At 42.2% G+C, this 27,555-nt stretch overlaps 1 protein-coding gene across 1 annotated transcript in view; it reads left to right on the forward strand.

Moving 5' to 3' along the window:
- The window catches only part of ACOXL (acyl-CoA oxidase like), a 317,436-nt gene that overhangs the window by 223,682 nt on the left and 66,199 nt on the right, over nt 1-27,555 (forward strand). Inside the window, exon 16 of the mRNA XM_040623184.1 lies at nt 23,832-23,919. Within this exon, the coding sequence (XP_040479118.1) occupies nt 23,832-23,919 (88 nt within the window). The remainder of the gene's footprint in view (nt 1-23,831; nt 23,920-27,555) is intronic.

Genomic DNA, 27,555 nt, shown 5'->3' on the forward strand with positions numbered 1-27,555 from the left:
GTGTGTGTGTGTGTGTGTGTGTGTGTGTGTGTCTATAAAGCTCTTGATTTAGATCTTTAAAACATAATAAAGCCAGAGTACTTCTGCAAAGACTGTCTTTCTAACAGATGATGGCAGCTGTTTTGTTGTTTTAATTTTAGACTGATAGCATCTTTGCTCAGGTCACCAGGTTGGGTTTTGAAATCTTCTCTGAGTTCTTGTCTGTGAAAAATGAAAGCTAGCTGGGTATTGGATGGCACACACGGCGCATGCTGGAGATAGTGCTGTCATAATCTCCATCAGTTGTCTTCAAGAGCTTTGGTCACTGGGCAGCTGGTAGATCCAGAGAGGGTCTTAGAAATGCCAGAGAGAGGAAGAACTCTGGTACTGCTTTGCTTGTACTTCTCTGAGAGGGTGGAGAAAAGGAACAGAGTAACAGCAGCTGGGTTGTGTTCGTTCGTTCGTTACATTTTTAAAACCCAATATAGTGGCCTGAATAGCAGATGTTTTACTAGAGATCTCATGGCACAGAAATGCCAAGAGCTTTGTTCCGGAGACGGATCATCAAAGATAGGAAACAGGATTAGAAATCAAATTTCCTGAGTTCATACTTTGCATCGATATTGATGCATCTTCTTACTCCTGTGGTCAAGTTGGGTTGGGAAAATGATCAGAAGACCAGGACAATCTGATGGAGGGGCCTTTGTATCTTCGGAATATGGGTGCTGCCTATGCAAAGGCCACCTTTGCAATAGCGTGGCTCCCTTTCTGCTGACTGGTCCTTGAAATTCCTTTCATGGGGAACATGTTCCAATTTCTCAGTGAGAGATAAGGCTTAAAGTCCTACAACTCCAGAGAAAGGGAAAGGGTAACTGACTGCCGCTTCACAGTAAGCTATACATGGTGGCTGAGGAAGGGGTGGATGTTGGTCTGGAGAGACCCCAGAGTGAACAGGCAGGAAGATCTGAGGCTGACTGTGCTTGTTTCCCAGGTGTACCGTGCTCCCAATCCTTAGCTTGGCACTTTCCTCTTTGTTGTTGCTGGTCATAGGAAATGTTTCTGTTCCGTGATGTTTCCCTCTCTTACTTTCTTCTCCACCCTGTAGCAACCCAGTCGCATTTTCTCTTTTTCCCTCACTTCTGAATTTCTCCATCTTTCTCTCGTAGAGAGCACTGTAAATTCTCTTCCTATGGAAACCTATTGTAGGCAGAGAATGGAAAGGAAAGAAGGAAGGGGAAGTGAAGAGAAAGGAAAAGGAAATAATATTCCTGATTACTACATGGGGGTGCGGTCATTTCCTTTGGAGTGTGAGAGCTGGAAGGGTCCCTCAGGGTGAACTAGTCAAACCCATGCATTTACAGATAGGCAGCCTGGGGGTGAAGAAGGTTAGTGCTTTCTTCAAGGTAACACAGTCACCAAGACCAAAGATTAGAATGATATTTGGTTATGCAAATATCCTATTTTTCCTCAAAATTTTACCCACTATTTTTAGTATCCATTTATGAATCTTCCTGGAAACAATTAATACTATGGTGTTTGCCTAGTGAGGATTTTCTGTTTCCCTCATCTCAATTACGCTAGTTAATTAGTACCAAGAGCTGTCTCTTCTCCTGCGACTACTTCTTTATTCAATTAGTTATTATTTATACCAGTCTGGACTCACAGATATTTGTTTGATCCAACACTATCATTATTTATTTTCTTGCTCAAATTGTTACGGTTTGGGCCATCGAGAGCTCCTTCAGATTATCCTCTATGTCCCTTTGTATGTCTCTATTCTTTTTTTTGATAAGCACTTCCTTATTTTCTGGTACCACAAAATGTATCATATCTTGTATTTTCCCTGCCAGACCTACATTTCCCCAAGAATCCCTGCTTCCTTTTATTGGAAAATGGTGTTTAAAAGCCAATATCTCATTGCTGGGTGTGCTGACTCCTGCTGGGGTGTCACTACTTCTAGCTGTCCGAGGCTAGGAAAGAAATGTATGTTTACTAACTCCCACATTCTCACACAGACCTGTATGTGTGTATATTAGAAACCACGAGTTTATACTGGTAACTCTGATTCCAATCCAAAACCACAAGGTTCATTCTAGCCTTCCCTCTTTCCTATTTGTAACTTCTCTGAGAAAGTGAGAAATCTGGCTTTCATTGTTTAGTATGTGTTTACTTATCTGATCTTCCCTGGTATACACAGTAAGTAGTTTCAGAATTGCTAACCCATACCTCTGTGAGAAACACATTTACTAACTCGAATATTCTCCTTTTAGCTTATAATATCTAATCAAAATAGTATTTCTAAAGTCATTTTTATTTTGGTTCATTTTCCACACCCTTTAGTGAGATTATGTTATTTATTTGTAACCTAAGTTCATTTGTTCCTGTTTATTCCTACATTGGGATCTCCCTACATACTCATTGAGTTTTGTCCATTCATGGTTTGGCTATGTAAAACACTACTAACTTTCTAGGACTTACAGCTTTTAGAAAGGTATCCTCATCCCCATTTCTATTTCTTCCTTTTTTCCCCCCTCTACACACTCCTATAGATGTCCTTTTTTTTTTAAATTTAGTTTTTGGCTTATCTTTCCTTTATTTCTCTCACCCAGATAAGCAGAAACATACGTATTTTCTTATATTGCTTTCTCTGTTACATGAAGAATAGCATCCATAGATATTCGTCTGCACTTTTCCCCCCACTTAACAGTAGTATGTTTTGGGAATGACTCTGTATCACTTCAGAGAGATCTATCTCTTTTTTTATATCAGCATAATAAGACAGTGTGGCTGTGCCATAACCTACTTTACCCTTCTCTAATATATGGGCATTTAATCTTCCTCTCAATAATTTTCTACTAGAAATAATGCTGTAGTGAATAACTTTATGCATATAAATTTTAGTGTTGCTTAATGTGTATCTTCAGGGCTGATTTCTTAAAATTTGACTTCTGAGTCCAAAGTAAGTGCGTATGTAGTGTGGTTAGGTATTATCAAATTTGCTTCAGAAGAGTTGTACCAGTTTGCATCCCGCCCCCCAACCAGCAATCTTTGTTTTTTCATAGCCTCATCAACAGAACATGTTCTCATACCTTTTTTTTTTTCCAATTTCATAGATGAGAAGTGGTATCTCTGTGTTGGGCTAACTTTTCTCTAACTGTGAGTGAGTTTGAACAGTTTTTCATCAGTGTGGGGGCCATTTTAACATATTTTTCATGTATTGTCCATTCATATCATTTTCCCATTTATCTATAGGGCTTTGGTATTTTGTCCTTCCGTTTTTTTTAATAATTTTTATTTTGTTATATTAGTCACCATACAGTACATCCCCAGTTTTTGTTCTTCCATTTTTAAGGATACTTTCTATATTAAGGGTTTTAGCCCTTTGTCATATTGCAGTTTGTCACCTATTTTTTTTGACTTTGTTCATGGTGATTTTTGCCATGCAAAAAAAATTTTTTAATTTTATGTAGTTAAGTATAGTAATATTTACTTTTATTGCCTCTGGATTTTAACTGACAGTTAGAAAGCCTTTCCCTGCATTTAGGTTAAAAGGGAGGTGATCACATGGAAACCTCAATCTTAATGTCATGAGGAGTACAGCAGATGGAATTTGGGATTGTCAGAAAGACTGAAAGTTGATGAGAAAAATCCAAAAAAAAAAAAAAGAGAGAACAACAACAGAGAGGAAAACTTCACAATAAGTGTATGAACATTATTCAAATCAACAACTCATACATGAAATATGCATGGATGGACAAGACCCCAAAGAGGTGCAGGGATTTTTAATCTGGAAAGCTTAAAGAGCTGAGCAGAAAATTCAACTGTTGCCTACTACATAGGAAGCAGAATTTGTAGTTTGAATCCTGCCAAGTTAGAAGGGTAAGGTAAAGTCAATGGCTTTCCATTGAAGCCCCAGAAGGGTCATACCTTATGTGTAAGACTATGTCCCAGGAAAAGGGATTCACCCAAGGACTAAAGGTAAAATTAAAACTAACTAAAGGCAAAACCAAAAAGATTCTTCCTGACAAAGCATGAAACAGCCTCCACAGCTTCAAGTTTATCTGCTAGTGATTTAACTGGGAAAAAACTCAACACTCTTTAGAGGAAGATAACAGGATCCAGAATGAGTATTCTTCACAGTGTCCAATATACAATAAAATGTTATCAGACATGTGAAGAAATAGGAACATGTAATGCATAATCAAGAGAAAAACCAGTCAATAGAAAAAGACTCCTGAAATGACCTAGATGTTAAAATTAGAAGAAAGGGGTTTTGAAAACATACAATGACTATATTAAAGAGTGGACAGGATAGAGGTGCCTGGGTGGCTCAGTCAGTTAAGTGTCTGACTCTTGATTTCGGCTCAGGTCATGATCTCAGGGTCATGAGATGGAGCCCCAAGTCAGGATCCACACTCAGCATGGAGCCTGCTTGAGATTCTCTTTCTCTCTCTCCCTCTGTCCCTCCCCCAGCTCATGCTCTCCCTCTCTCTCTCAAATAAATATTTTTTTTAACAAAAGTGTAAGTAAATATTAATGACACTTTCCTTCTTATCTTAAACTGTTTATAATTCAGTTGGCTATTTAATGCAAAATAATTATAATTATTTAGTTTATAGAGTACATAAAAGTATATGCCATGTATTTTTTTTATGGCAACAATAACACAAAAGATGGGAAGTAGTGTACGTGGAATTACATTATTATAAGGTTCTTATATTATACATGAAGTGTTATTAATTAAAGGCAGACTGTTATAAGAATATAGAGTGTAATAGAGAAGGTAGACTGAGACAAAAAGAAAACTCTTTAGTTAATCCAGAAGAAGTCATGGGAGGAGGAACAAAAATTAAAGACCCAAGGAGATAGTCTAAAAGTAGATTTATACCCAACACTATCAATAATTATTACATGTAAATGGACTGAACATTCCAATTAAAAGGCAAACAATGACACAGAGAATAAACAAGTTCCATCTATATGCTTTAAAGGTAAAGACAGACAAGAAAAAGATACAGCATGCAGCTAGAACATAAGAGAGCCTATATTAATATCAGATAAAGCAAACTTTAAGACAAAGAGTATTACCAAGGATAAAGAAGGCTATTTCATGATGATTTAAAGATCACTTCATCAAGAAGAGAGAACAGGGGCACTTGGGTGGCTCAGTTGGTTACATGTCTGAATCTTGGTTTCAGCTCATGATCTCAGGGTTGTGAGATTAAGCCCTGCGCTGGACTCCATGCTTGGTGTGGAGTCTGCTTAAGATTCTCTCTCTCCCTCTGCTCCCCGACACCCACACCCCTCTTGCTCTCTCTCTCTCTAAAAAAAGAGAGAGAGAGAAAGAGAGAGAGAATAACCTGAAATAAATATGCACCGTAACAAACATTTAAAATACTTGAAGTAGAAATTGACAGAACTCAAAGAAGGAACAGATAAATCCAGTAATTGATGGAATAAGTAGACAGAAATTCAGTATGGCTACAAAAATATGAACAACACTATCACTCAACTTGACCTATTTAGCATTTATGGACATTTATTGAAAACTAGACCCAGAGACTACAGTGCTATCCATAAGGCAGTTCTTAATAATATCAGTTAATAATTTTTTAAATTTTTGTTCAGCTTTATGCTTTTAAGTGGTTGATTTTTTATTTAAATTCAATTAGCCAAGGTATCATATATCAGTTTTTGATATAATGATTCAATGATTCATTAGTTGAGTATATCACCCAGTGCATCAGTCAATAATTTTTTAAAAGATGTATGTATGTATTTATGTATTCATTTATTTTTTGAGAGAGAATGAATGTGAGTTGGGGGGGAGGGTAGAGGGAAAAGGAGAGGGGAAAGCAGACTCCTTGCTGAGTGAGGAGCCCAGTGTTGCCCAGTTCCATGACCCTGAGATTATGACCTGGGCCAAAACCAAAAGTAGGTCGCTTAACCTACTGAGCCACCCAGGTGTCCCTCAGTCAATAAATTTTTTAAAAGTTTGAAATAATACAGAATGTTTTTTCTATCAACAATGGAATTAAATTAGAGATCAACAACAAAAAGATACCTATAAATCTCCCAAATATATGAATATTAAGGAACATATTTCTAAATAATCTGTGAATCAAAGAAGGAATCACTATGGAATTGTAAAATATTTCAAACCAAATGATAATGAAAACACACATATCAAATTTTTTAGGGTGTAGTGAAATTTCCTTCCAGGGAACTTTATAACTTGAATTGCTTATCTTCGAAAGTAAAAAAAGATTTTAAGTAAACGAAGTAAGCTTCTACCTTAAGAAGCTAGAAAAAGAATTCTTCTGTTGTTAAAAAAAAAAAAGAAAAAAGAAAAAGAAGGGCAAAATAAGTAGAACAAAGGTAACAATAAAGATTAGGAAGAAATTAATATAGTAGAAAACAAACTATAGAGAAAACAAAAAAATCTGAAAGTGTCTTCTTTACAATGATTGATAACATTGATTAATCCCTAGCAAGGCTGATCAAGAGAAAAACAGATAAAGCACTAACAATATTAAGAATGAAAGAAGAGACATTGCAACATACAAGACAGATGTTAAAAATACAAAAAAGGGAATATTATGAAGAATTTTATGCAAATAAATTCAAGAACTTAGAACGAATTCCTGGAAAAATACAACTTTCAAAAGCAAGCAAAAAATGAAAGATCTAAAAATATCTATTAAATGAATTTAATTTGTAGTGGAAACATTCCACAAAGAGAGCTCCAGGTCCAGATGGTTCTTCTGTTGAATCCTATCAGAATTTAAAGATAAAAAAAATACCAGTCTTAAACAAAACTCTTTCCAAAACCATATGACTGATGATACCAAGAACTAATGAGTACATTACAAAAAAAAAAACTTTATAAATCAATATTCTTCATGAATATAGGTAGAAGTATATAATAAAATATTAATGATAAATCCAGCAATATATAAAAAAGGAAAATACATCACTAAGTGGTATTTATTCCAGGAATGCAAGGTTGATTTAACATTCAAATATGTTTGTCAATGAAAATTGCAATATTGACAAGATAAAAGAGAAAAATTGCATGATTATATAGTGCAGAAAAGAATTTTGGCAATATCCAAGGTGAGTTCATGCTTTAAAAAAGTCTCAGCAAACTAGGAATAGAAAGTGGTTTCCTCTTTGAAAGAGCATAGTTACAGTAAACCTATAGTTGACATCATATCTAATGGAGAAATATTGCACATTTTCCTTCTTAAGATAGAGAACAAGGCAAGAATGTTCACTTTTACCACTTCTATTTGAAATTACACTGGATATTCTATTTGTGCAACAAAGCAGGGAAAATAAATAAATGACATAAAGATTATAAAGGAAGAAATAAGTCTATCTTAATTTGCAGATGAAATAATTGTTTACATAGAAAATATGAGAGAATTTACCGAAAAAGAGAGAAAAACCCAAAATACTACCAGAACTAATAAATCAATACAAGGTTACAGGCACAACTCAGTATGCAAAATAAATTTTATTTTTATATACCATGAATAAACAATTGGAAAAGAAAATGTAAAAATGAAATATACGATATCATTAAAAAAGCATGAATTCTTAGAAATACATTTAACAATAAAAATGCAAGCAATGCAAGAACTGTATCTTGAAAACTAGAAACATTGCAGAAGGTAATTAAAGAAAGCCTAAATAAATGCAGAAGTATACCATGTTTGTACATGGAAAAACTCAATATTGCTATGATGTACATTCTCCTGGAATTGGTCTATGGATTCAACACCACCTCAGTCGAACATCTCAGCAGGAACTTTTGTAGAAACTCACAAGGTGATATGACAATTCATACGGAAATACAAATGGCCTAAAATAACCAAAACAACTATGAGAAAGTTGAAGAAATGTGGAGGCCTTGCATGACCTGATTTCAAAGTTTCTGCTAATGCTCCAGTAATCTAGAAAGTATGGGATTGGTGTCAGGATAAACAAACAGATCATGGAACACTGGAGAGCCCACATACTGACCCACATGTATATGTTCATTTGATTTTTGACATGGGTGAAAAGGAAATTAAATGGTGAAATGGTAATCTTTTCAACAAATTGTACAGGAAACTATATATCTGAATGGAAACTAGAGAGCTGAGTGGTGGGAAAAAACGAGCATTGACTTACTCCCTGTATAATGCACAAAAATGAATTTGAGATTGGTAGTAGACTTGAAGTGGAAGTGCAAACTATACGACTTGCAGAAGGGAAAAACATAGGAGGATATTTCTGTGGAATTCAAGTAAACCAAGATTTCTTAGAAAGGAGGTAAGAAGCACTGACCATTAAATTAAAAATTTACTGGATTTTTTTCAGAATTAAAAATTTGTAAGAAAACAAAAAGGCAAAACTTAATCTTGGAGAAATTATTTGCAATACATGTATCTGACAAAAGATATTTACCCAGGGGCACCTGGGTGGCTCAGTCAGTTAAGCATCTGCCTTCAGCTCCGGTCATGATCCTGGGTCCTGGGATCAAGCCCCACATCAGACTCCCAGCTTAGCGGGGAATCTGCTTCTCCCTCTGCCTCTCCCCCTGCTCTTGATTTCTCTCTTTCTCAAATGAATAAATAAAATCTTATTTTAAAAAAAGACTTTTATCCAGAATGCATAAAGAGCTACAACTCAATAATGAAAAGACACAATCTGAAAAAAATTTGCACGGAAGACTTGAAAAGACTCTTCACAAAAGAAGATAAAAGTATGGTAATGAGCCCATGAAACCTTGCTCAACCATATTAGTCATCAAGGAAATAGAAATTAAAACCACAGTGAAATACCACGACACACCCACCGAAATGGGTTGAATTAGATCCGCTTGATGACACTTGGTCCTGGTGACAGTGTGGAGCGACGAGAAAGTGCATTGCTATTGGTAGTATCAAAGGGCAGTGACAGAAAGTTTGGCATTTCCTTATAAGGTTAAATACACACCTACTCTATGACCAGCAACTCCTTCCCTAGTATTTACCCGAAAGAGATGAAGGAATGCTCACAAAAAGATTTATACAAGGTTTACAGCAGCTTTATCAATAATAGCTCCAGGCCAAAAACAACCCAAATGTTCATCAACATGAGAATTGGATAAGTCAGTTGTGGTATATTCATACAATGGAATTCTATTCAGCTAAAAAAAAAAGCGGGGGGGGGGGTAAAACCACCGTTAACATGTGACAACGTGAGTGAATTTATAGAAGTTATGTTTAGTGAAAGAAACCTGACATGAAGGAGTTAATAATACATGACCCCATACATGCGACATTCATTTAATAGGGGGCAAAATAGTTGAGAGTGGTACGGGGATCACAGACGGGAGAGTATGGTATTGACTGGGAGGGAGTACGGAGCGGGAAATTTCTCTATCTCCGTCTGGGTGGTGATGCTTGTGTATACACATGTTAGAGATCATCAAGCCATAAAGTTAAGATTTATGCATGTGATACATCTGACTGTATGCATTTTACACCTCAATTAAAACACGTAAAGATAGAACTTACACAGTGCCTCCCAGCATTTAGACAGGCTGTTTATGTTACAGGCACTTCATCATCTTTTCATATATGAAGCTGGAAACTTAGCAGTTTCCAACAGGAGACCTCAGCCCCTGCATCTTGGTATACTAATTGAGGGAAAGAAGAAATGGCTAATGACAACAACAATTACCAAGTGTCCGTTTCAATGTCGTACCAAAACACAGAGGGGTAGGTGCCCAGGCCAGCTAGCAGCACAGAATCTGGAGAGCATGGTGACAGATGATGGGTTTTGATCTAGGCCAGTGGCCAGGATGATAGGAGTCTGACAAGAGGTGAGCTGTTGAGAGCTGACTCCGAAGGCAGACAGATACACCTTAGAGGTTCTGAACCTTCTACTTAGGGATCTTGATGTCTGGGAGGCTGGACCACAGGGAGCAGGTGGAAGGCCCAGTCATAGACAGGTGGGCAAGTCACCCAGACAGGACAAAGGGACAAGACAGAACTTAGATTCAGGGAATCTGTGGGGACATGTGCCAAACTCTGGGCTCATGTTTGAACAGCATAGCATGGAAATGACATTTTTCTAGGTTACGGCACACTGATTACTAGAGAATTTGACTTGGTGTAAGTGGCTGAACACCAAACAGCGGTTTCTTTTTCAATTTTGTCTATACTGGTTTTTTCCTAGCTTTGTGAACATCGTGTAAATTTAAGGTGCACAATGTGATGACTCGATACACATATATATTGAGAAATGATTACTACAATGGTGTTAATTAACACACATATCGCCTTACACAAGTAGATTTTTGCAAGGGGCGGGGCATATGAGACTTTTAAGATCCAGTCCTTTAGCAGCTTTTAAACATGTAATACGGTATTGTTAACTGTTGTCACCATGTTGTACATTAGATCTCCAGAACTTATGCATCTTATAACTGAGAGTTGGTGCCCTGTGACCACCTGCACCCATTTCCTTCACCCTAACCCCTGGCAGCCACCGTCTACTCACTTTCTGCGACATCAGCTTTTTTATAGTTCGTGCAGTATCTTTCTATGTCTGATTTATTTCACTTAGCCCACAAGGTCCACCCATGTTGTTGCAAATGGCCAGATTTCCTTCTTTTTCATGGCTGAATGATTTTCCATTGTTTATATATACACATCTTCATCCATTCCTCCATGGGCACACACAGCTGGCTTCCATGTCTTGGCTCGTGTGAATAATACTGCAGTGAACATAGGAGTACAGATAGTGATTTCATTACTTTCAGATACATCCCCGAAGTGGGACTGCTGGATGATATGGTAGTTCCATTTTTAATTTTTTGAAGACCCTCCATACTGTTTTCCGTACTGGCTGTACCAATTTACCTCCCCACCAGTAGTGCACAGTGATTCCCTTTTCTTGCCAACGCTTATTATCTCTTGTCTTGTTGATACTAGCCGTTCTGACTGGTATGAGGTGATATCTCATTGTGGTTTTGATTTGCCTTTCCCTGATGTTTAGTGATACGGAACACCTTTTCATGTGTCTGTTGACCATTGGTCTGTCTTCTTTGGGAAAATGTCTATTCAGGTTCTCTGCCTATTTTTTAAATAGGCAAATTTTTTTTTTTTACTATTAAGTTGTATGGGTTCCTTATATATTTTGGATATTAACCCCTTATCACAGAGATGGTTTGCAAATATTTTCTCCCATTCCATAGATTGCCTGTTCATTTTGTGGGGGTTCTTTTTCTGTGCAGAAGCTTTTTAATTTAATGTAGTTCCACTTGTTTATTTTTGGTTTTTGTCTCCTGTGATTTTGATGTCATATCCAAAAAACCATTACCAAGACCAATGTCAAGGAGCTTTTTCCCTATGTTCTCTTCTAGGAGTTTTATGTTTTCAGGTCTTATATCTGAGTCTTTAATCCATTTTGAGTTAATTTTGTGAGTGGTGTAAGGTAGGGGTCCAATTTCATTCTTCTTCATGTGGTTATCCAGTTTTCCCAGCACCAGTTATTGAAGATAACTTTCCCCACTGAATATTTTTGGCTCTCTGGTCAAATATTAGTTGACTATATATGGTGGTGGTGGGGGGCGGTGTTTTCCAGTCTCTTAATTCTGTTCCATTGGTCTACATGTCCTTTTTGATGCCAGTACCATGCTGTTTTGATTACTATGGCTTTGTTTGAAATCAAGAAGTGTGATATCTTTAGCTTCATTCTTTCTCAGGATTACTTTGACTATTCAGGGTCTTTGTGGTTTGACATGAATTTTAGGATTGTTTTTTCTATTTTCTGGGGCAAATGCCATTAGAATTTTGATAGGCATTACATTGAATCTAGATGACTCTGGGTAGTATGGACATGTAAACAATATTAATTCTTCTGATCCATGGACACTTGAGATATCCTTCTTTCCATTTATTTGTGTCTTCAATTTCTTTCATCAGTGTCTTTTACTTTTAGGTATACAGATCTTTCACCTCCTTGGTTAAATCTCTTCCTAAGTATTTTATTGTTTTTTGATGCTACTGTAAATGGGATTGTATGTATTTATTTTTCATATATTTTGTTGTTAGTGTATAGAAACACAACTGATTTCTATATCGGTTTGATTTTGTATCCTGTAACTTTACTCAATTCATTTATTCTAATGGTTTTACGGTGGAGTCTTTAGGATTTTCTATATATGAGATCATATAATCTGCAAATAGAGATAATTTTACTTCGTCTTTACCAATTTAGATGCCTTTCATTTCTTTTTCTTGCCTAATTGTTCTGGCTTAGATTGCTAGTATTATGTTCAGTAGGAGTGTAAGAGTTGGTACCTTGCCTTGTTCCTGACCTTAGAGGAAAAGCTTTCAACCCTTCACTGTTGAGTATGATGGTAGTTTTGGGCTTGAACAACAGTTTCTTGAGGTTCTCTGTGATTAGGGGGTAGACTTATCCAGGGGCTCAATGCTGCTGGAGACTGTGTAGTATTGTGGGTAACAGGAATGAACCTATTATTCTATTTCATTCTGCCTTTCCACAAGGCCAGTAAGCAGACCCCCATGGTCATCTGGGATCAAGGACACTCGTTAAGTTCCTACTGTAATGAATGGTAGCCTAAGGCCCACTGCTTTGCCATATAACCAACAACCTGATTGCAAGAAAGGGGAAATGGTAAAGTTGTCGGACCACAGGAGCCTCCATCAGGCTGAGGCACTAGGAAACAAGGACACAGATGGTGTATGACTTTAGGACACCATTTCACATGGTATTCTAATAATGTAAAGGAAAGAGTCAGATATGTCCTATAAAGGACTTAGCATCTCCCTTTCTGGCCTCTCCACCAAGTCAGTGCTAAGTTCACCCCATCCACTTGCCAGCTTAGTGGCTTGGTGGTGGGAATGGACAGTCAGGTATTGACCTATAATTTCATGTGGCAGCTCTTGGCAACCTGTTGCCCTTCCTTCCCTGCTGGCCAGGACCTCAGGCTGTTGGAATAGGCTGTTTTGTTGTTGTTGTTTGTTAATTTCCAGTGTTAATTCCACTCTTTCGCACGAGTGCCTCAAATCCCTCTCCCTCCCAAACCACAGAAGCTCGCACAGAGGTGGTCTTGACATTCTGCGAAGTGTGCTGTTTCAGGATTCCTAAAACGTTAGCCAAAAATAAAAGCCTCTTACTGACAGTTAAATAAAAATGCTCGTTGGAACTTCAGATATATATTTAAATAAGCAATTAGGAAAAAAAGAGAGAAGTCCTGTAAAGATGCTTATTTTTAGTGAATAGTTCCTTGTTTAAAAGAAGTTGCTCCCCAGTGACCTAGTACACCAATCACTGCGAGTCTGGGACTGTAGAGATGACCAAGGCACGATGGCTGTCCTCCATGGACTCAGCCTGGGAAGGGAGGTGGCAGGAATATGGGTAAAGAGGAAGTGCATTGAGAGGGGTCTGGAGCAGAGGGAGGGCAGCCCCATTCTATGGGTAAGGGTGGCCCATGGGATCTAGTGTCCCTGAGCTGAGTCTTGCATGGTAAACAGCAGAGCAGGCCATTTCACACCATCCCCTGGCAGAGGTGGGCAGGACCTTCCAGGCAAGTCGTGGGATGTGAGTGAGGAACTGGCACAGTCAGCCTGAGCCTCAAGCTGGTCTACATCCTGGGTCCTGGGCTAGAGAAGCTAGCGAGAGAATGACTATGGTGGCCGGTAGGCCTTCACTGCAGTGAGCCTTGTGTACCCTGCTTGCAGGCCCAAGAACCCTCTACCCTATCTGCAGGTGACAGGACTGTGGCCTGAGCACATTGGTGTCAGAAAGATCATTCTGGAGTCAGTGCTGTGAGGGTGACACTTTAGGAGGCCACAGTAACCATCATCCCAGAGGAGCTAAGACACCCGAGCTGGAGGGTGGTGACAGTGAGCATGAAGGGTGGTCAGTGAAACTTGGGATAGTTTGATGGGGGAGAAAGCCAAAGTTGAGGTCAGGGGTGGTCCCAGGGCTCCAGCTTGTGCACCGGGAGGATAGGATGCCATTACTGGAGAAGGAAACACAGAGCTCTAAGAAGCTCCAAACTACAGTGGGTTCTATGCTGGGGTGGGCTTTCTGTGTGCTGTACCCCTTGTCTTTTACTCGCAGCCCCGAGAATGCCTCCTCCAGCTGTCTCACGGTGAATCACCGGCTGAGCTGCTGCAGAGATTCAGGAAACAAAGATCTTGAGGCCTAATGTCTTTCACATATTAAATGTACATTGTTCTGCCTTCTGTCAGCTTTAAGCAGTCACTAAGGGCAGTCAGGTTCCATAACATAGTCACATAGCTAAATGTGAAGATCGTATTATTGAAACTAGATCTTTCTAGCTGATTGTACTCCAAAATGCATACTTTGGTGCCTGTAAAATCTATTTAAGGCCTCCTGATTCCCCCCTTCTATTCCACCAGAACTGTTAGAAGGAACTTTTAAAATGAGGAAGTAGTTAAGAAAGGGAGAAGGTATCAAATATTTGTTTATTTACGAATCTGTTGTCGGAAATTATCAAGATCGATTTCAGGAGCAGAGAGTTCAAATGTATGCTAAATGACCAGAGAGAGTGTATCATCCAACAATCATTTTCTATTCTGAAAGGCTAAGTAATGAGAAACAGACTCTTAATTTAACACAAAAAGGAAAAAGGAGGAGAAATTAGGAAGTAATATATTCAGTTATAGCAGCCCTTTGCCAAGAGCCTATTGATTTCATGTTCTGACAATTTCAGTTAAGCCTTAGTGGGGAAAAGATTTAGCAACTGGTCAGATCAAACGTGTGGCCCCCACTCCTGGAACTCGTGCATGTGTAACGAAAATAGTCAGGTCTTCACTAGGAATGAGCTCCATCTTTGGGGGTTGTTTGTATTGCCAGGCCCAAAGACCAGAGCTTGGAGGACATTACAGGTGAGAAAAGGGGCTGCAAACACCTTGGCAGCCCCCAGAAGATCCAACAGACACCCAAACTGCGGTGCAAGGAGAGGCGGACCAGGAGTCTCATGCCCTGTTTTTGCATAGATCCCACTCTACTGAATTCCCTCTTGTGATTTCTCTGCCCTCTGAAGCCAGTTTCTTTTCCAGTCCCTCCCCCCGCCCCCATGTCCATGTCTACCCTGACCACCCATGTGTGTGAAGGGGCTCCTTGATGTGGTCATTGGCCCTGGCCACTGTGCTGGGGGCTGGGCTGGTCACGGTCCTGCCCTGGTCAGAACAGCGCATACACTGCAGCATGGGAAGGGCTTCCACGGATGGGTGTGCCACGTGGTGGGGGCCCAGACCACAGGCGGGAGGGGGAGCTGTCGGAAGGCTTCCTGACCCAGGAGGGGGCAGTCAGGTGGGGCAGAGGGCAGGTGGAGAGAACTGCACGTGAAAATATCTGAAGCAAGAGAGGGAGTACGTCCTGGGACTGGACATAGTTCAAAGTAGAGAGGAGCCATGTGGGGTGTGTGTGTGTGTGTGTGTGTGCGCGCGCATGCAAGCCTGTGTGTGCATGCACATATGTCTTCGAATGAGTGTTTCTTGAGAATGTGCTCCCAGCACCACTGGGAAGGAGAGCAGGCTGTCTATGGGGGAAGCCCCTGTGTGAACGACGAGGGCCACGTGGGGTGACGTCTTTGCTAATGCAGCTGCTCTGAACAAGCTCTGTTGGGGACTGGAGACGACAAGGGCCAGCAGGAGTTCCTCTCGTAGGTCAAACTCTGGAGCCACATCCATTTGTGTTCCAGTGAGCGATCTAGGACTGTTACTGGACTTTCCTGAGACTTACTACACAATCAGAATGTCTTTCTTATTACAGAGACAAGCACTATGGGGACGTGGATATGATCAGGAAACCCTAGTTGTTGGACCCCTTCCTACTGTCATGCCATTCATCATTCTTAAGTTGTGTTTCTGTGGGAAAACATGTGAATCCCAGCCTTTCACCCCAAGGGCTCATCTCCCCGAACAAGGGCTGTTCTGTCCACCCCCACCCCAGCAGTCCTGCCACCTGCCAGCTTCTAAGAGAAGGGGAGATTCTCGTGCAGTGGAGCCTGGTCCACAGCTGGGATTGGCAAGTGTCTGGGGATGGGGGTGGTAGACAGAGGGCCACTGACCCAGGCTCTGAGACCAGACACGAACCCTGCAGCTGGCCCTTCCCCTTAGGCTCCCAAAGCCAGGACACAGCCCTCTCCAGGGTATTTTGAGCATATTTACTTTTCCTTCTCATAGGAAACAAGCTGGAACAGTAGACATAAAGGTGTCGAGCTGTGTCCTTTCACCTGGGATGTAGCAGGACATTGAGCTGGATGTTTCTCTGGCTGTCCTGGAGTTGCAGTGCAGGTCCAAAGGGCCGAGGTGCAGAGAATCTCATACTCCCAGTTCAGAAAGCTGCCAGTGAGCCGCCAGCTGTCGGACCCAGACACCCTGCTTTCTGTGAGGCACTAGTACAGAACAGAGCAACACCCAGCCATCGATGCAGGAAGAGGCTGGAGCCTTTTGGAGAAGACAGAGTTCAGGAAGAATGGCTGTGGTGGGGAGGAGAGGGGTCCCCTTCCCAAAGCCAGTCAGAGGAAACCAAGTTAAATCAGGAGGAAAGCCTAAAGAGAAAAGGTAGAATTAATTTGGTGTGTGAACACTTAAGAGAGGAGTGAAAGGGGAAGCAGTGGATTTAGCCCAGGAGAAAAGACAGAACAGCACAGAGCAGGGGAAAGACTGAAAAACAGAAGGGCAAGAAAAACCTCAAAAAACAAAAACCCTAGAAAAATAGAAAAAGTATAGAACAGCAGAAAAATACAGAAAAATTAAAAATATAAAAGGGTGAAATGGTTGAGTAAGGCTCGAAACAGAGGTGGAAAGAAGAACTCAAGAGAGGAAGGGAACTATACAAAGTTTTTTAAAAAGAAAGACGTAAAGGGGCACCTGAGTGGCTCAATTGGTTAAGCATCCAACTCTTGGTTTCAGCTCAGGTCATGATCTCAGGGTCATGAGATGGAGCCCCATGTTGGGCTCCGTGCTGGCCATGGAGACTGCTTGAGAAGCTCTCTCTCCATCTACCCCTCCCTACCCCCACTCTCTTTCTTTCTAAAGAAAGAAAGAAAGAAAGAAGAAAGAAAGAAGAAAGAAAGAAAGAAAGAAAGAGAAAGAAAGAAAAGACATTAAAAAATATAAGAAGGCAGAAAAATATATAAAGACCCCCCCATCCCTCTCCTGAAAGGCAAGACGGAATGTCAGGTAAGAGGAGCAACAGGAATGCAGAGGTGTGGGCTGAGCAGGTGAGGAGCGGCCCTTCCTGATCTGCCACGAGCTCTGTGAGGAGGCCCCTGAAGAGCAAAGCAGACTTTGGAGGGAGCGTGGCCCTGCCGACACCTTGATTCTGACTTCTGGCCTCTAGAACTGTGAGAGTGTACATTTCTGTTGTGTGACGTCACCAGGATAGTGGTCATGTGTTACAGCAGCCTTAATGTAACTCCTTAGTGTGACTTTACCTGTTCTTCTGCTCACAAGATAGGTAAGTTCCAAACAAAGAAATGGGAAAAGGACAAAGAAGAAAAAAGGCACATGCTAGCTCAGCTGTATTTTTTTTTTATTAGGAAAACAATAGCTTTCACAGAAGCACTGCCCAGTAGACTTCTGCCCACTGTCCTTGGCCATGGGGGCTACACGTCTAACTCTAGCTGTAAGGGAGCCTGGGGAGGTGAGCATTTTTAAAAATCAACTTTTATTTTATATATATAATTAATATATATTAAAATTGACCAATTTTAAGTGTACAATTCATGAGTTTTGGAAAGTGCTTATAGTCTAGATATAGAACATTTCCACCACCCCAAAAAGTTCCTTCCTGCTCCTTTGTAGTCAAACCCCTCCCCCTGCTCTGACTCCTGGAGAACAGATGTTTCTTCTCAAATAGGATTGCCTTTTTTATAATTTAATATCAATGGAATAGCACAGTAAATAGTCTTTTGCATTTGAGAGGTATCTAATTGTTGGGTGTATTAATAGTTGGTTCCTTTTTGTGCAGGAGTATTACTTTGTATGGCTGTACTACCATTTGTTTATCCATTAACCAATTGGGGGACATATGGATTAATTCCAGTTGGGCTGTTATGAATGAAGTTTCTATGAATGCTGTCAGACAACTCTTTGCCTGGCATATATTTTTATTTATCTTGTGTAAATATTTGGGAGTGGAATGGCTGAATTCGATGGTACACATGTGTTCCTTAATAAGAAACCAGGAGAGTGTCTTCCAAAGTGGCTACACCATTTTGCCCTTTTGCCATTTTGCCCTTCCCACCTGCAATGAGTTCTCGTTTCCCCACCTCCTCACCAGTGCTTGGTATTGCCAGTCTTAGCCGTTCTGGTGGGTGTGTCATGGTTCCTCATTGTGGTGTTAATTAGCATTTCTCAAATCTGTTTCATGTGTTTATTTGCCATTCATTTATCTGCTTCCGTGAAGTGTCTGTTCAAACTTTTTGCCCGTTTGTTAAAGTGGATTTTGTTTTCTTACTATTGAGTTGTAAGCTGTCTGTAAATTCTGTATAGATGTCCTTATTACATACATGATTTTTCAAATATTTTCTCCTAATCCATAACTTGTCTTTTCATTTCCTTAAGGTCTTTAAAGAGTAAAACTTTAATTTTGATGAAATTCAACCTTTTTGTGTCTTATCTCACAAAATCTTTGCCTATCCCAGTGTCACTATGGTGTTCTCCCATGGTTTCTTCCAGAATTTATTTTAGATTTAAGGCTTACATTTAGGTTTGTGATCCACCTCAAGTTAACTTTTTAATATGGTGTGAAGTAAGTTGAGTTTCATCTATTTATTTCTTTGCTTCTGTATGTGGATGTTTAGTTGTTGAAAAGACTTTTTTTCCCCGTTCAATTACCTTGGTACCTTGGTTGAAAATCAGTTGACCATGCCTATATGGCTCTTTTTCTGGACTCTTTTTTTTCCGATTCATCTATATTTCTATTCTTATTCCAATACCATACTGTTGTATTTACTATAGTTTTATACTAAGTCTTGAAATCAGCGTGAATCCTCCAACTTGTTTTTTTCTCAGAATGGTTTCAATTACCCGAGGTCCTCTGTATTTCCATATAAGGTTTACAATCAGCTTGTCAAGTTCTACACACATGAAAGTCTGCTGGGATTTTGCTTGGCATAGTGCTGGCTCCATAGATCACAATGAGAAGTGACATCTTAGCACTGTACAGTTTTCTGGCCCATGAGCACAGTACAGCTTTCCCTTCATTTGTGTGTCCCTTTCAATTTCTTTCTGCAATGTCGTTTTCCTTTCCACATACAGATATTGCATGTGCTGTGTAAAGTGCATCTGTGAGTATTTTGTATGTTCGATGCTATTGCAATGGTATTTTTATTTCAAGTACGAATTGTTCATTGCTAGAATATAGAAATTCAATTGATTTTTTTTCAAAATCTTGCATCTTGTGACTTTGCTGCTTAATTTGCTAATTAGTTTTAGTAGCTTTATGATACATTTCTTAGGATTTTTTTACATAGAAAATCATGTCTTTTTGGATGAAGACAGTTTTACTTATTCCTTTCCAATCTCTACACCTTTAATTTCTTTTTCTTAGCTTATTATCCTGGCTGGAATCTGCAGGACAACACTGAGTAGAAGTGTTCACAGACATTCTTGTCTTCCCAATCCTAGGGAGAAAGCACTCAGTCTTTCCTATTAAGTGTGATGTTAGCTGAGGTTTTTTTGGTAGATCCTCTGTAGGGAGATAAGTATTTTTAACTGGATATATTGCTGCCTAAAGGTTTTGGGGGTTTTTCTAGAAAAGAAGAAGGAAGAATGGACATGGGCATCCATCAGAAGCGAGGCCAGCAGGGGTTTCTTAATGAGTTCAGCCCTGTCTTAACTGTGTGATGATTTATTAGGAAGTAAGCATTTATTTCCACTAGAGGTTTTAAGTGTGGAGTATGGTTCATGTTACACATGACCGTTGTGTGACAATGCATCTTTATGAACTGTATTTGGGAGGGACAGGTGTTGCCAGGGAACCAACTCCCCATTAGTCCATTGGGAGGCAGTGTAGCCTGTGGTTAGAAACATGGGCTCAGAAGCCTGGGTGCCCAGTCCCAATCCAGCTCTGCAACCTTGGGCAAATTCCTCAACCTGTGTCAGTTTTCCACCTGCAAAAATGAAGGTATCAAAAGATGTCAGTAATTCCTACCTCCAGGGCTTCTGAAGACTCAATGAACAAATGCAATTAAGAGCTTAAAACAGCGTCTGTTGTCTGGTGCATTTTAAGAAGACTTTTGTTTGCATAAAGCTAAGTTACACACAAGTTTTCAGTAGCAGGTTTACTGCTTGAAGTAAAGAACAGCCATCCATTTCAAAAAAACAAAAAACAAACAAACAAACAAATCCACTCTCCAGAAACCTCCTATTAAGGTTTTGTAAGGAGAGAGGGTTAGATACTTGATTTCTGTGGTTTTGCATGTTATTGGTGCAATGGATACATTTAAAGATCCTGTGCACACTACTGGGTGTTTACCCCAAAGATACAGACGTAGTGAAGAGAAGGGCCATATGCACCCCAATGTTCATAGCAGCAATGTCCACAATAGCTAAATCGTGGAAGGAGCCGAGATGCCCTGCAACAGATGACTGGATTAAGAAGTTGTGGTCCATATATACAATGGAATATTACTCAGCAATCAGAAAGAATGAGTTCTCAACATTTGCTACAACATGGACGGCACTGGAGGAGATAATGCTTAGTGAAATAAGTCAAGCAGAGAAAGACAACTATCATATGATTTCTCTCATCTATGGAACATAAGAACTAGAATGATCAGTAGGGGAAGAAAGGGATAAAGAAAGGGGGGGTAATCAGAAGGGGGAATGAAACATGAGAGACTATGGACTATGAGAAACAAACTGAGGGCTACAGAGGGGAGGGGGGTGGGGGAATGGGATAGACCGGTGATGGGTAGTAAGGAGGGCACATATTGCATGGTGCACTGGGTGTTATACACAACTAATGAATCATCGAGCCTTACATCGAAAACCGGGGATGTACTGTATGGTGACTAACATAATATAATAAAAAATCATTATTAATAAAAAAAAAAAAAGATCCTGTGCACTGCATAGCAATTATCAGCTGGGTTACAGTTGTGGGCAGTGACACCCCGGAGCCCACGCTGAGTCTATACTTAAAGGCTGAACCAGGGTTTGACCTTCTGATCTACTCGTTTTGACCACTTGACAGTGGCTGGAATGGGCCCCCACACACTGTTCTTGGGCTGCCCCATCTGGACGTGTGGACCACTGTGCAGCCCCCAGTTGGCTTCAACCTATTATTTCTGGCCAGCAAACTCTAATTCATGGGGACAGAGGCTTCTCGGTCAGCCTGTTGCTTTCCCAAGCATCTGCCTTCTACCGACATGTTCCCAAGTCAAGTCCTGGGTGCCATCCTTCAATGGGGGGCAAGTCATGCCAGCCTTCCTGTCTGGAGTGGGGTGCGAGGGGACACTCGCCAGCAGGGACGAGGTCACACTGAACCTGCTCAAGTGGGTGGTGCTGCAGCATTGTGATGTTGACATATGACTTAGGAACAGGTTGGCAGGCCTTCCTTTCCCCTTAACTTGAACTTGCTTTTTTTTTTTGGCCTTGTACTTTTTGAGGGTGCAGTCACAGCAAGTTTTGTAAAGAGTCTTCTGCAGTGTTTTCTCATCTGAAGTCCCTTCATCATGTAGGGTCTACGTTGTCCAGCCAATTGTCTGTTTCTGGTTTTCTCTAGATCGGACCAGTGAAAGATTTGAATGTATATGTTGAGTTTTTTAAAAATATAAGAGTGCCCTCAGTTCTGTTTGGACACACCTGCACAATATTTTACCCTTCCTCTCTCCTTCCCATACAGCGGGGGGGTTGGGGGGGCAGCTGACACATATTTAGGAGAGCCTGTCCACCAGGCGCCAACACGGATTTCCCGGTGTTTTTCTCTACAGTGTGATGGGTAGAGTTTGGGGACAGGAGTATTTGGCCAGCTCTTGTCCTCACCTCTGCCAAAGGTGTTCTACAGTCCGTTCCTTGAGAGCTGCATTCTCTACCACACCTTTTCAGCTGTCGTTTTGATTCTAGTACCAAGAGATATTGATTCAGGGAGCAAGACAGACATTATCCTCTCCCTTGACTGTCATAAGACGCCCCAGTTAGGTGGGGACTCCGAGGCACAAGTGACATGGTCCTCCAAACTGCCTGCTGCCCCAGGTGGTCATGCTAAATTATACATGGGTGGAGGCTTTCTGCAGTGCTGTTTTTCCACCGGAGCACAAAGCCCTCTGTCACAGGAGGGATTTGACAAAGCAAGTCCTCCAGGCCCTGCAGGAACCGTGGAGCTGCAGGGGGCAGGTTCCCTTCCAACCACCGGGCTCGACGGTGTGTGAGTTTAAAACAAATGGGAAGCCGATGCAGAGAGTTTGACTTTCTATTTGAGTGCTATTTCTTTGAGCAAAGACAAGGGCTGAAATTTTTTTTTAAAGATTTTATTTATTTATTTGACAAAGACAGCCAGTGAGAGAGGGAACACAGGCAGGGGGAGTGGGAGAGGAAGAAGCAGGTTCCTAGCGGAGGAGCCTGATGTGGGGCTCGATCCCAGAACGCTGGGATCACGCCCTGAGCCGAAGGCAGACGCTTAACGACTGCACCACCCAGGTGCCCCATAAGGGCTGAAATTTTAAATATCAAACTGTTCGGGTTTCAAAACAAAACAAAACAAAAAGGCAAGAAGAAACAAAGAAAAGTCAGAAGTGACACATTTAACACTCTTCTCTGGTCAGATAAGAATCTGCCCTGAGCTCCACCTAAATGACTAACTGCCAGCTTCGTGATTCGGCATCTTTCTCTCTGTGTATTTTCTTCCTTCTTATCTTCTTCTAGTTCTTTTTTTTTTTTTTTAAAGATTTTATTTATTTGACAGGATAGAGACAGCCAGCGAGAGAGGGAACACAAGCAGGGGGAGTGGGAGAGGAAGAAGCAGGCTCCCAGGGGAGGAGCCTGATGTGGGGCTCGATCCCGTAACGCCAGGATCACGCCCTGAGCCGAAGGCAGACGCCTAACCGCTGTGCCACCCAGGCGCCCCTATCTTCTTCTAGTTCTATGTCCTCACTTCTCGCCAACTAAAAACAGAACAAAACAAAGCAAAGCAAAGAACAAAGCAAAACAACTCCCTTCGTTGGAGTGACTGAAAGACCATCTCCCACGGGGAAGACCGGCTAAAGGGACGGGTCCGATGGACGGATGACGTGGAGGCGCTGTGAACGCCGTTCCCACGCTCCCGGGAGCCCCTCACACGCATCGCGCCTGGCCGCTGCCAAACGCCCGTGCCGGAGACCTACCAGGCATTCCAGAAACAACTTGCAAACGAATGGAAGCACCTGCCTACCGTGAAAGGAAGGAGGGAGGGAAGGCAGGTTCGTTTTGGTGATTAGATTTATGCAGCTCATTCTGGTATCTGCAATTCTCCAGGCAGCGAGCGACCCCATTAACACAGTGTCGCTTTATCGGTGCGCACACTCTCGGCTTCACGTTGTTTCCCAGACACCTGTTCCATCTCAAGAGTCGGCAGCTGGCAGTGGCCTCACACAGGTTTGCTACGTGTGAGGAATTCCTACAAACACGTAAACCGGACTCACAGTACACTGATGGCGTTTCTTTGTCAACGAATAGCTCCTGTGGGTCACGGAGGTCAGCCTTGCGACCTACCCAGGCTTAAGGGGGTACCAAAAATGTGAGAATTTGCCATCTGCCTTGCTTCTAAGTTCTGTTCTCCGAGAAGATCATCAGTGGTTATTTTTTATTCTGTCCGTTTGACAGGTGATGACCCAGAAAGAGGACTTCTTCAGTGCCTGGAACTCGTGTCTTCATCACGTTGCCTCCCTGTCTCTGGCGCACATCCACAGAGGTCAGTTGGCTCTTGTTGAGTATTTGTAATTGGGCGGCTCAGAGGGCTGCGAGGTATCTGGGAATAAGACTGCAGACGAAGGCCAGTCCCCACACCAGGCTGAGCCCTCATGTTGAATGTAGGGCCCCGAAATAACTTAACCCCCAACTTACCAGGAACTCTGACCAAACGACACCCACAAAACCTAACGCTGAACTCCAGGAACAGTGCACCCAACACAACCCGACAACTGCCAACAGCACTGGCTCCATAGAAGCCAGCTGGCAAATGGCGGGCCGCTCGGCAGTGGCCCTCTGCCCAGCAGGGACTGCCATTCCCAAGTAAACACACCGGAGGGTGCACACAGATAAAGGGAGGTGTTTTAATAGGATCGCTGCCTGAAGAATTTCAAGTACCGCAACTAACTACTTAAACCTAATCCTCGAATTAGCGAGAAACCGGTTCAGCCTTTTTAAGCAGTGGCTCTCAACCAGAGGCGATTGTGCCCTCCTGGAAACATTTGGACAGATTTTTTTTTTTGGAGACATTTGGAGAGATTTTTTTGCTGCCACAACCGAGCAGGGGTTGCTAGTGGGTAGAGGCCAGGGCCACTGCTAAACACCCCACGGGGTGTGGACGGCACCCACAGCGAAGAGTTATCCTGCCTCGATGTCAGGAGCGCAGACACCGAGAAGGCGTTGAGTGTCCATTATGACCTCAACAAACCCAAATCACATAAAATAAAGTGAAACTTTGAAAACAGAGTAAAATCCATCAAGATATGGCAAATTATTCTTGAAAATTTTGTGTGGCATCAAGAATCATTCGTTCATTCATCATGTACTCTTACTCCATGGGGGGAAGTCTTAAAAGAAAAAGGCTCTCACGGTGCTTGTTTGCTGTGTGGGGTTTTCTGTCCCACCAAGTTCATGGCTGGCCCTGGGAAGGCAGGGTCGGGTTTGGTCACCACCACAGCTCCAGGGCCTGGCTCCCAGTCCTGGCGTGTCCTCAGGCACCGTGCCGCGGGTGGAATTTTTGGATGGGTTCTGCTAAGGGTCAAGCCAGCAAACCAGGCATGCCTGAATCCCACCCGACCTCACAGCCTGGCCACCCTCCTCCCCAACCAGGCAGTCCCAGAAGAGCAGAACGCCACGTTATTAGTCACTGTGGGGCTGCCTGGGCCCCTCCCTGAGAGCTGACAAGAGCCAGGTTGAGGTGAGTCGACTGACCCTGGCCTCTTCTCTTCCTCAAGGCTCAATCCAGTGCCTGGGACCTTGGTGAGCCTCATGACACAGGGCTCGAGAGTATGGACAGGAATGAGAACACACAAGTGCACACGCCAAGAGCACGGGTTCCTCATGGGGCCTGGGGCACCACACCCAGGGAGCAGCTTTTTTACACAGTGACCACGTTCCGTAACAACCGCGGCCTCACTAGCCCCCCCAGATTTGGATTGACTTCCCCCTTGTCCCCGGGGAAGGAGTGGAGGAGAACAGAGTGGGGCTGAGAGGGGCAGAGGGAGGGCAAAAGATTCCCTTCCCCACAGGTCATTAAGGCACAGGATTGAGTTCCCTCCTCTGTGGATCCAGAAATTGTAATTTGTCTGCACACCCACAGCATGTGAGGCTCAGAGGAATTGACTCAGATTCAAATTCAAAATCAAATTCAAAGGTGACAGCTATATAAACCAGAATTCGAGTTTACTTGTCACAAATGAAAACCCAACTGCTGAGTCGTTCGCACGCGCTTCATCCTGTGGGGAACTGTCCGTGTGGCATTCAAGGGCAGGCAGAATGCTGCAGAAGGCTGGACTGTTTGGACAGCTCTTGGAGGAGCGTGGGAGCATCCACGCTGGCCTGCCTGCCGCCGAGGCTGGGTCCTGGAGCCCACCGGCTGTCCGCTTCCTGGACCGTCTCCGTGCGCTCAGCACCAGCCTCACCCCTGAGAAGTTTACGAAAACCACCCCTCTTCTGTTGCGGGGTTGTTTTTTCAGATTTGTTGATCAGGCTAACACTTACCTGAGATGTCAAGCGGCACACGAGGCACATTTACTGAAGGCAGTGACGTCCCAGGCCTTCCTCTCCACTCTGTGCAGACATTTATGGCTCCACTCTCAGGGGTGCCTATGGCCCCGGTGCCTGGGCTCCTCCCCCTGCTCCTCTGTGTACTGGCCACAGGTGTTACCCTCCCAGGATACGAGCAGGATCCACGTGGCCTCCACGTGAATCACTTCTAAACATTAGGAGATGGGATTAAATTTGAAAGGGGGGCATCAAAGAATCCCTGAACTCATGCCTTGGTCTTGGAAACGCTGACCATTACGCCTTGTACCACTCATCCCACCTGTCGAGAGCATAGTTAGGTTTGGTATGAGGGTTGAGAACTTGGGCTCTAGAGTCAGGTTAACTGAATGCAAAAGGCTTTATTTACCTCTACCTGCTGTGTGACTCTGAGTGAACTAACCAGCCTTTCTGAGCTTTAGTCTCATCTTTATTTATAAAATAGAGATAATGTGATATTTACCTCATGGGGCTATTGAGAATATACTTGAAAGCCCTTACCTTACCATCTGATCCATAGTTAGGGTTCAATAAAAATCTTTTATTACTGTTAATTACTACTCTACAAAATCCTTAGTTCCCATTACCGAAGTGGAACATTTAGATCCTTGTTTCTTTCTTTCTTTTTTTTTTAAAGATTTTATTTATTTATTTGACAGAGAGAGAGACAGTCAGCGAGAGAGGGAACACAAGCAGGGGGAGTGGGAGAGGAAGAAGCAGGCTCACAGCGGAGGAGCCCGATGTGGGGCTCGATCCCAGAACGCCAGGATCACGCCCTGAGCCGAAGGCAGACGCTTAACCGCTGTGCCACCCAGGCGCCCCTAGATCCTTGTTTCTTAAGCTTAAGAACAAGAGAACAATTAAGCAAGTTAGATTCCAGTGTAGGAAATCTTAACACAGGCAGGAAACATCCAAGATTTAATATTGCAATCCAAATGGATTCCCTACCTTTTACTGGTTAATAACCACAGTAGCAGAAGCGATTATTTTCAGGAAATTGGCCCCCTTCGGTGTCAGAGGAAGACAATTTGTCTGTATAAAGTAACAGAAGAAAAAATAATAAGAGTTAGTTCAGTGACAGCATCTAGACATCCCAGGAATGTTTTGAGATAGAGAAAGCCATCCGTAATGAGGAGGCCCGAACAGATACAGAACGGGTTCTCATGGTAGGGATGTGCCGAGCGCGCACTGCGCAGGGACAATTCCGTCAGCGTATCATTACACTGAAATAGCGAGCTGCGCCACTGCCAGAGGTCCCCAGGGGTTGGGAGAAGAAGTAGAAGGAGCCCATCTGTCTTCGGTGACCAGGCCCAGATGTTGCCTCTGGAGACTTTCAAAGAAAGAGCACAAAGGAGGGAAGGGTAGAATCAGTCCGCAGAAACACAGACCTTAACATCACCCCAGATGAAAATGAACTCAGAATCTAGCCATTTTTATTAGGAACAAATGGGGGGAAAAAAGCCTTCTGGCATCAGTATCTGTTGTCACCTGAAGACTCAGGAAAACCATGTTTGAAATAAAAATGTTAAGCAGTCTCTAGTGGTTTCTGAAGTGGGATGTAACCATTACAATGATAAATTGTTATTTTTCTGTGATA

This window comes from Ursus maritimus, unplaced genomic scaffold (genome assembly GCF_017311325.1).
Source record: "Ursus maritimus isolate PB19 unplaced genomic scaffold, ASM1731132v1 scaffold_6, whole genome shotgun sequence".
NCBI classification, from domain to species: Eukaryota; Metazoa; Chordata; class Mammalia; order Carnivora; family Ursidae; genus Ursus; species Ursus maritimus.